Genomic DNA, 10,988 nt, shown 5'->3' on the forward strand with positions numbered 1-10,988 from the left:
TATGCAGTTATGTCTTCAGCAGGTATGTAAACAGGTACAGGTGTGGTCTGATTAGACACTGGGTCTTGCCACAATGATGTAGAAGTACTTTTTCCCCACTGCCCTATAAAAAAAGAGAGCACTAGCCTTTATTCATGAACCCAGGTTCTGTTTGGGATCCAAGCACGGCCTTGTTTGAGTATAGCGCCCCCATGGTTAGCCATGTTGCCAACTTAGCGATATACTTAGCTATATTTAGCGACTTTTCAGACCCTCTAGCGACTTTTTTGTAAAAAAAAAAAGAAAACTTAAGAAAACTTAAAAAAATAATAATAAAATAAAACAAAGAAACAAAAAAACTAAAAAAAAAATTTGGTTAATGAAGTTATTGTAAAAAGGAGACTATTTAAAAAGCAACAGATGTTGTTCATTTGGTGGAGTTCATTTGTAACATTTCTAACATATTTAGAGTGTTTTTTACTCAATTATTTCTCTCCCACAACCTTAATCCTTTACAGCTTCAAAAAACATGTATTATGCAAATGGTGATGACGTCATTTAGCGACTTCTAGCGACTTTTAGGACAGCCAATAGCTACTTTCCTTACTGAGAAGTTGGCAACACTAATGGTAAGCCCAGTGTTGCCAACTTAGCGACTTTGTCGCTATATTTAGCGACTTTTCAGACCCTCTAGCGACTTTTTTTTTGTAAAAAAGCGACTAGCGACAAATCTAGCGAGTTTTTGTGGTGTTATTGGAGACTTTTGGCGACTCTGAGATGAACACGCGCTCTTCAGTTACTGTCCTCCGCGCTGCAGCGGGCGCTGCCGTGAGCCCCGCCCCACACCACTCACAGTGCAGTCTGTCTGTCAGAGCACACACCGCTCCACCAACACACTGTAAATGAATCGCGCGTGCCCACAGCCACCACTGACTGACCCCGCTCTGTATTTACAGATCAGAAGTATAAATATTAATGTATCTTCAGTGTGACACGAACAGAAATCCCTTAATTTAACTCACACAGCCTCAGTCATTCACTCATCTCATTCACCACACAGCCTGTCACTCACCTCCTCCACAGTGTCTGCCTCTTTATAAAAAGCTAAATATCTATTGAACCATTGAACAATTTGTCTATGATAGGTTTAAAAATAAAGAAAACTTAAGAAAACGTACAAAATAAAATAAAACAAACAAACTAAGGAAGAAACAAAAAAAAAACGTAGAATAACAGTTCCGGCTAACTGCTGCTCTTATAATAACATTTAAGAACATGGCAAAAAACTAATTTATGTAATTCACATAAAAATGAAGTTACTGTAAAAAAGCGACCTCATATTTAAAAAGCAACAGAAGTTGTTCATTTGTAACATTTCTAACACATTTATGGTGTTTTTACTCACTTTTTTCTCTCTCACAATCCTAATCCTTTACAGTTTCAAAAACATGTATTATGCAAATTAGGCGATGACGTAATTTAGCGACTTCTAGCGACTTTTAGGACAGCCAATAGCTACTTTCCTTACTGAGGAGTTGGCAACACTGGGTAAGCCATTCAGTTCTGCCTTTGCTGTGGAGGGAGACACAGCAACAATTAAAAGCTCTGTAATATGTGAAGTTATATAACTTAATTTTGGGGGGTTGAGTCACTTCCTCTCTACCTGCGTGTCGAACAACCTCGCACCCACCTCCTCCCCATCTTCCTCCTTCATTTATTTTCTCCATTTTCTTCCTGTTTCTTCTGTGTGGGGGGGCTTCAGCTTCATGCTTTTCCAGGGAAGCTGCCCCGAACTCTTGCCCAATAATCTGCCCAATCCACCCCTTCTCTTTCAAGGGGGTGGGAAAATACTAGCAAAGTGCAAGATACACTGCCTGATAAAAAAAAAAGTTAAAAGCGGTCCAAAAAATATTAGAGTGTGTTTTGTTTTTTTGGCCAGGCAGTGTATCTTGTGACCAGTGTTGCTTCTCATTTTAGGGCTTCCAACTGGCATTTTTCAGCAGGATAATGCTTGCCCACGCACGAGCGGAAATGTCTCCACCAAACAAATCCACACACTTCCTTGACCTGCCGGGTGCCAGATTTATTGCCAATCAATTTCATGGGACAAGTGAAGGCCAGTTTGTACAATCTTTAGTACCCAAAAGGGTACTAGAGTCTCCTCTCTACACTACAGTTTTTGCTAATAAACTTATAATTTTACTCTAATTGTGTAATCACATATATTGCCTACTTTATTTTATTTTTTTGTCAATGAGTGTAGCTGATCATTTTCACTATTTTGCTAAATGTAATGTTGCTTAGCAAAAACAAAAACTGACCGGTAATGTAGCAGCTTCTGACGCTGCATTTACACTGTTCCGTTGCGACAACGCACAGCGATGTATCCCATTCATTTTCAAAGAAAAGTTGAGCCGAGGTGAAGTTTATGCAAATGAATCCATCCAACGCGATGCGTTTATCCAATCAGAGAGCAGGTGTTTGCCTGATATGTGTCCTCTGCGCTTTTTAGTTCCGCTTTCAAACGTTCCAGGGAAGCATTGAAGAAAAGCTAAACATTGCGGTTTCAGGCTTCCTCGTCCTTTATGTTAAATTTCTGCTGATTTACAGGAGCTCAGTGTAATACAGCGTGGGGAAAGGCTGCAGAGATAGTTGGGATCTCTTGTGGGTTTTCAAAATATTAATATATTATTTAATTGGAAAAATTTGCTTTTGTAAACCTATATGCTGCTCACTAGATAGTGTTATGAAGTTCAATCGAAAAATGATATATACACATATATATTTATTAGTTTATAGGAAATTTTGTTGACGCGATGGAGCAGTATAAATGCAGCGTGAGTCTAAAACACTAAACACTGTTAAACTAAAATCTGTTTAATCTGCTCTTTCGCTCGTTTTCTCTCTCTCTGTCTCAGTCTTTCTGTACCACCCTAATTTGTTCCATTTATATTGTTGTGTAATCCTCTTTGTAATCACTCGCTGGTGAAGAGGATTCCGCTCGTCTTCATCCCTGACAGGCTAACAACAGATTGACGTCACATAAATGGACATAAGCAGCATGGTACACAAGGTCAAAGGGTTAACACTGATTCTTTATTCCTTCAGAGGCGCCATCTAACCATATCATGCGTACAGTTTGTTTTGATAGACACTCTGCAGTTTTTTTTATGTTGGTGTAGACAATTCAGCATTACAAAAGCATTGCAAAATACATTATATATAAATATATAACATTGAGTTTAAGATACCAAGTTTGTGTCTGCCAAATATGTATCATACTTGAGTTGATTACTTTGAGAAAGCTTGTAGATATTATTGTTCTCGTAAAATGAACAAATCCCAATGAAGAAAACATGTGGGTTACATTAGGAATTCTGTAAAAATTCATAAATAAGTGCCAATTTTTCATCATGGAACCAAAAGTGTTTCTTCTATGACATCGGTCAAAGAACCTTTTATAAGCCCTTTGTTCTTAAGCGTGAATAATGGAAAACTATAAGAACATAGGCTTACGTAGAAGAAGATTAGGTTGCTCATTGATGGCAAACAAGAATAGCATTGTTTTCACTGAGAGCTGAGTGTAGACTGCACCCAGATCGTAAACGAGATTTGCCTTCACCTTCAAGTCCACCACATCCTGCTACTGGTAATCTAATTATTCCCCAATAATGTGATTTGTCTATTTGCAGAGACCACTTCCTCCTCACTCTGCATTGTCGTAGGGCCTTCAGACACCCAGACAGGTTACGTCTGTAAGACTTTTGAGAGAACAGCACGAAAGGACAAATACCATGCTCAAGAACCATGTGCAGTTCCACCTGTTTAACTCTTTTAAACTCCTTATGTCGTATGGGATGTCCTTCAGTAACTACAGTTTAGACCTTGGACATTTAAGAATAAATGCCCATTAAATAAAATGAATAGTTTCACAATTGTAAAAATGAAGGAGATAAATAAATGGCTCTTTAAGTGCTTTCATAGGAAAAACATGTTAATTTCCACAAATAATCATGTTTTTAAAGGAAACTGTACAATGTCACATAATCAAAGACTTAAAAAACCTTGAACATTTGATTTAAATGTACTTTATTAGATCTGAATGTTTTTGTAGCAGCTTTATTTTTAAGAGTGTACTCATCATTTTCATTTAACCTAAACTTTTTCAGATGTTTCATTAAAGCAGTTCAAAAAGGTAGTATATCACTGCTGTTGTGCCAAAACCTTATATCTCTATTTTTAATGATGGACCATTTGAAATGCTTTTAAAAAAATATTTTTTTCCCTTCTCCTGCAAAGTTGTCATTTTACAAGACAGCCATATAATAACCAATAATTGTTTTAACTAAGATATAAATAAGAAAAAATGAGAAAAAGAAAATATTTACATTGTGAAAATACAAACACTCACTCTACATGTTCAGTATTTACATTGTCTGACCTTGATCCCATACATTTAACCTAGAAAATTGGTGTAAAAAGTGCAATTAGCTGTTGCAAGTCATAAACCATAAATCCAGTCCAGATTTTTGGGCCTGAACCTAAATTAAAAAAGAAAACCATATATAAACATTTTATAAAAGACAAGAGTAGCAAAGTTTGACCAAGTGTTTGTTCCATGGCTCAAAGTTCAGTTCAGAATGGTTCCCATTCCACGCAGTTTGTTGCGAGTTGTTGTTATGGCTGAAAACTACATCTTGAACACTGATCATGTAATTCATGAAAGTCTTTGTTTCAGGGCACTGTCCAGCTGCCTATGAGAGCCAGTGTCCGAGTATGAAGGACACGGCTGCTCCGAACAGCACAACAAACCCGTACGTGGGCCCCCTGCTGGCAGCTCCGTAGTAGTAATCTGTGTCCGTCTCGTTCAGATCGCCGTGTCCGTGCCCATGCCCATCATGCCTGGGGTAGCCATGTCCCCCATGGCCGTATCCGTGGCCATATCCATGGCCGTACCCGTGGCCGTAGCCTCCATAGCCATGGCCGTACCCAGTCATGGAGCTCAGGCCATGTCCCAATACCATTCCACCCAAAGCTCCGGCAGCAGCCGCCCCTGCAATCTTTCCAGCACTGGAGCCACCAGAGCTGTGGCCTCCTGCGTGGTCATGGGTTCCAGCGTGGCCATGTGCTCCAGCGTGACCATGTGCTCCAGGGTGGCCATGGGCTCCGGCGTGGCCATGTGCCCCAGCATGACCGTGGCCTGCAGCGTGGGCATGTGGGGTTCTATGGGTGTTGGCGTGGCCTGCTCCCCAGCCTCCCCGGTTAGCTGTTCCTCCTCCCCATCCTCCTCCACCTCTACCCATTCCACCACCAATGCGTCCTAAACCACCACCACGTCGAGACTGGACATCAGGGAACAGTGTTGTCAGGAGCAACAGGCAGGCCAAGAATGAGATGACTCCACGTTGGGATAGCATGATGGAGGTCTGGGAGAAAATCTGTGAGAGAAAGAAGGGATAAAGTTTAAAGGCAAAAGTAAAGGTTAAACTTCTATTACAAATGTATTTAATCAAGAAAAGATGATGTAGTGCTCAAACTAATAGTGGCACAGACATATATTTATTAAATAAGAGAGTATAACTGTCCTCTCACTCTCTGGGTGATTGTGATGGCCCTTCCTCTCTCCCCATCAATCAGTGTAATGCTGTTAGCTGATGTTTAGAACTGGCAGTTTTGCTCTATATAGACACACAGTGATGTAGTAGATGTGATTTGAAGAGAAAGCACGTTTGCTTTCATGCTAACAGTGCTATAAGTGGGGTTCCAAATAGTCCAGCGGGCTATGTACTGCCACTATGATCGGGAGGTTTGAATCCTGCTCATGTAGCTTGCCATCAGCTACCGGAGCCCTAAGAGAGCCCAATTGACCTTGCTCTGTCTGGGTGGGTAGATGGTGCTCTCCCCCACATCACTCCAAAGGGTGATGTCGCTTAGCACGAGGCGTCTGTGAGCTGATGTATCAGAACCGATGCGGTTTCCTCCAAGCACGGTGGCTACTTGGCAATGCTGCTACTTGGCAATCAGCAGCGGTTCAAAAAGAGGTGGTGGCTGACTTCGGGGGAGGCATGTGCTAGTCTTCACCCTCTCTAGCACCCTGGTATTGGGGGCATCACTATCAGGGTAGTCTTTATGAGTGGGTTCGGTAATTGGCCTTGTAAATTGGGGAGAAAATGGGTACAAATTTAATTGAACTGAATCTGAAAAGAAATGCAGGAAAAACTTTGAAGTTTTACAAAAGACAAGGCTATTTTGAACTGCTGCTGATGCAGCATTGCCAAGTAGCATCACAGTGCGCTGGGAGGGAAGCGCAGCGACTCTGTTCTGATACATCAGAAGGTTTACTTTCAATAAATGAATGAAAGTAGTGGAGTAAACAACAACTCGCCCCTTATCTTCACATTTTGCTCTTGACCTGCTCCAACAAACCTTCTTTAACACAGGATAAACCTGGTGATGGGCTATTTAGTTGGACTAGATGTGTTTAGAACTGGGAGCAATAGTATGTACCAAGAGCACTTCAAGCTTCCTGTATGGTTCAGCTTCACCCACCATCCTTCAAGATGCATGAAAGACAGACGTCCACGTTCTGCTCTGTCCTGACACCAAGATGTTGGAAGCTACCAGTGGGTGTCCAAACAACAGTTACTTGCTGTGTTCAAATGCTAACCAAAGACCAGTCTCTTCAAAGGGTATTAAAACCTGAAAACACTTGCATTCTAGGTATTTTCTATTCTGACTTTTGTATTTGTCAGTATCTAATCTTGATGTATTTTAAAACAAAAAGGGCACACTAAAATGATAAATGAATAAAGAGGAGGAGAGATAGAGGGAGGGAAGTAGGGAGGGAGGGCAAGAGAGATGAGACCTTCTCACTGTAAGTAGCATTAGAGCTCATTGACCTAAGCAGAGCTATTTTGGCCTAAGCAAATTAACAGAAGCCCAAAGCCAATCTACTGACCCATGTCCTTCACAGTGTTTTGAGTGTTTTGTTTACGTTGATTTTAATGACCTTCAAGTAACTTTACCTCACTGAACTAGGCAAACTAGCTAGAAAATATCTAAGTGTTCTTACTGTTAAAAAATCTGATCAAATTATTACAGAAAATGTCTCATTTCGCAGAAAGTACTTAAGATCTTGGGAGCTAGTTTGAATAGAAAATCTTAGTGCCAATGCATGATTGTTCTGCACGCCCCTAGTCCGAACCCATCACCAGCTCACCACAATGATTTAACTTCATTACTCATAACATCAGCACTGATTTACCAACCCAGGTATTGATACGATGATAAACAGAAATTATGAACTAAAAATAATACTATGATCCTAGTATTACTTATAGTTTTACTATAATAAGGAAATGTTTGTATGAATGGTATTAGTATTTATGCTGATTTTACTGTGTTTCATTCTACTTTTCACAGGTAATTAGAACGTTAAAAGTTTTGAGAGGACAATTTGAGAATTGTAGGGTCTAATCAGTGCACATTTAGCTAATTTACCAACTCAAGCAAACATTCTTTCACCCAAAGCTTAATTACAAGGTAAGTTTGAGCTAAAAAAGTCACCTGGACCTTGACTTTCCAGGAACGGAACTGAATACCCCTGCTGTAGAGCTTCACGCCCAAACTAGGACGTCCGTCACCATCCTAAACAATGTCAGACGTATAATCTGTCTCAGATTGACGTCTGGCTTTAATTGACATCCTGCGACTGATCCCCCACTGCCCCCACACATTCACACACACACACACTCACGTCTGAGGTGTTCAGCCATTCAGGTCACTGAATAGTCTTGAACAGTGGTCTCCAACTCTGCTCCTGGAGAGCTGCCCTACCACAGACTTTGGATCCAATCCTAATCCAACTAATTTGAGCCAACTCAGGAGGACTGTTGGCATCCACTGTTCTAGAAGTAGTAAATCAAGGAGAATAAAACTACATAACCGAAGACTGTGTCATTTTCTAGCAGTACGTCACAGAATTATCTCTTTGAGGATCACTTAATTGTCTCAGAGAACATTACAGAATTATAGCTGATCACTGAATTACCTCTTAAAGTGTCTTTAAATTCCCTTGTAGATCACTCAAATATCCCTTGAGAGATAGCTTAATTGTCTAGTAGATCACAGAAGTGTATCATAGATAAATGAATTATGTATCTCAATTCTGCATCGAATTAAACCAAATTAAACTTTATAGAGGATTGCTGAATTGTCTAATAGATCACTGATTTCCATCAGGGATAACTGGAGTATGCATTTTAATGAATGCCACCAGATTATTTGATAGAGGGTTGCTGAATTGTCCAGTGGATCAGTTGTTTTTTTTTATAGATCAAAGAAATTACCTAGTAGATCTCTGACTTACCTGACATTAAATTAAATTACTGATTTTTAAGTCAATCACTGCATCAGTCTCTTACAAGATCATTGAATTATCTAGTAGGTGGATAAATCATATTTGCTAACAACGTAAATCTTAACAGATTAATTCATTATTTTAAAGAAGTAATTTGTGCATTTGTCTACTACTTATATTGTATATCAGTCAAACATTTAATTATCTGGAAGATCACAAAATTGTAAAATAAACAAAAGTAGATCATAGTAGCATTTGATTTATATTCATTTATATTTAGTTATAATCAGATTATGTAGTGGAGTCGTCTCATTGTATGCCATACATTTGTAGGTCATTGAATTAGTACTTTCGTGAATGATCCAGTAATTCCTCAGTGGATTATATAGTAGTAATAAATCACTCACACAAGAAGTACGTGTTGTTCTTGGCTTACTACTACCAGACAATACATTAATCACTAAAATAAAGCTCTGGGAAAAAATGGAGTTTCATAGATTTTACCAAATTGAAAACCTCTGGAATATAATCAAGGAAAGATGGATGATCACAAGCCATCAAACCAGACTGAACTCCTTGAATTTTTGCACCAGGAGTGGCATAAAGTTATCCAAAAGCAGTGTGTAAGACTGGTGGAGGAGAACATGCCAAGACGCATGAAAACTGTTATTAAAACCAGGGTTATTCCACCAAATATTTATTTCTGAACTCTTTAAACTTTATGAATATGAACCGTTTTTGTTTGCATTATTTAAGGTCTGAAAGCTCTGCATCTTTTTTGTTATTCCAGCCATTTGTCATTTTCTGCAAATAAATGCTTTAAATGACAATATTTTTATTTGGAATTTGGAAGACATGTTGTTCGTAGTTTATAGAATAAAACAACAATGTTCATTTTATTCACAAATATACCTATAAATAGCAAAATCAGAGAAACTGATTCAGAAACTGAAGTGGTCTCTTAATTTTTTCCAGAGCTGTATATATACTGAAGCCATGGTAAATATTCTGTAGATTTAAACTCTAATGTTAAAGGTCATTTTAAACTATTAAACCAGAGAACAAACAAACAAATCTTTAAATAAAAGTCAAAAGCTTACCTGCAGTATAGAGAACTGACGGAAGCAAGTCCTCAAAGCTTTGAAGTTCTCCTGAAGTTCTTCTTCTTCTTTCCTACTGCAGGTATGAATGAGACCCTACTGAAGCAGAACATTTTAAACCACCCCCTCCACCCCTCCCCACCACACACTCACACACACCTACAGTGGCTCTCAATGAGCAGCTGATCTCTGTCTCTCTCTGATTGGCTGAGTGGGGAGTGAGATCAGAGATACACAGATAAGCATGGGGTCAAAGCTACTTGGCCTCACTCTAACCTGCATGCCCCCCCGGATAAAGTGTGGGAGGATTTACGTGTTTAGGAATTACAGCCGGGCGACAGGCGCCAGAGCATCACATGGTCAATGTTTGTGACTCAACTACTCCTGGACGCAAACGTGTCTGGCCAGAGAAAGAACCAAGATTGACCTATCCATCCTGCTGCCTGTTCTTCCGCAGCAGCTGCTGTGGAGTTGCACCAGCTTTTCAGAACACTGGCAGAAATCCCTTCTGTATTCATTGCCAAGTCTACTGGGTTCAGATCTGGTAACTGGGAAGGCTACTGAAGATCATTGAACTTATTGAACTCACTTAAAAGTTTAAAAAGTTTTTTTTTTTTTTTTTTTGCAGTTATGTTATTTACTTCATATCATCTAAAATATCTAAAAACCTGATCAAGTAATCCTACAAAGAGAGTATTGCTCAGTTCATGTAAAACTCCATGTAAGCTTATAATGCTGTCAGTGACTGAAAACAGACCTTGGTACCAGAAACTGGTGGCCAATGTTCAAGCATTCAAGGCTACATTCACACTACAGTCCACATTGCTCAAATCTAATTTTTTGCTTAGATCGGATTTGGTTATCTTGACGTTTCACATTCACAAATGTAAGTTACTAGTATCTGTGTGTAATATGAACAAATCTGTCCTTGAAACGCCTCATTGATAGGTGTATAAACTTCACCTTCTTCACCAACAACAAAAAGCCTCATATTTAAAAGGCAACTCTTAGCTTTATAAAGGTTAAATGGATGTGTTTGCAGCTCATATGTGCATTATCTTTTGCTGGAGTGGAGAGTAAACAGCTGGTCTAAAGTACATGTTCAGATCCAGGAGGTGAAAAAAGGCCAAGCGGTTTGCTTTTGCTGTTTTTGCAGCTATAGCTGCACAGCTGCACCAAGAGATGTGTGGGTACGAGAGAGAAGCACGCAGTGCATGCGGAAAAGCAAAAAGAGACTTTAAATCTGATTTGAACGTTCACATTCCACGTTCGTGGTTCGGACATGTATCCAGTTTAGGATCACATAAGAAAGTGACTTAAATCTGATTTAGCAAGTTCAAACTGCTATGAAAAAATCAGATCTCAGACGCATTAAGCAAAAAATCAGATTTGAGTCACTTCAGCCTGGTAATGTGGACGTAGCCCAAGAGATGGTGACAAAAAACTGAAGGATTTATATTGGTTATACTTTTATACAGATACCACAAAAATTATTTTCATCTTCTAGCTGATGCATGTTCATAGTGTCTTTGTGTTAAAAAAAAAAAAAA

The 10,988-nt window shown here is 39.3% G+C and overlaps 1 protein-coding gene across 1 annotated transcript; it reads right to left on the bottom strand.

Moving 5' to 3' along the window:
* Positions 1 to 3,053: 3,053 nt before the first annotated feature.
* On the bottom strand, positions 3,054 to 9,544 carry prnpa (prion protein a). Its single transcript, XM_022670517.2, has 2 exons — positions 9,439 to 9,544; positions 3,054 to 5,417 (listed from the first exon to the last, which is right to left on the bottom strand). Exon 2 carries the CDS (start codon positions 5,394 to 5,396, stop codon positions 4,734 to 4,736), a length of 663 nt encoding a protein of 220 aa, XP_022526238.1. The 5' UTR covers positions 5,397 to 5,417; positions 9,439 to 9,544; the 3' UTR covers positions 3,054 to 4,733.
* Positions 9,545 to 10,988: the final 1,444 nt, after the last annotated feature.

Source organism: Astyanax mexicanus, chromosome 12 (assembly GCF_023375975.1).
Source record: "Astyanax mexicanus isolate ESR-SI-001 chromosome 12, AstMex3_surface, whole genome shotgun sequence".
NCBI lineage: Eukaryota > Metazoa > Chordata > Actinopteri > Characiformes > Acestrorhamphidae > Astyanax > Astyanax mexicanus.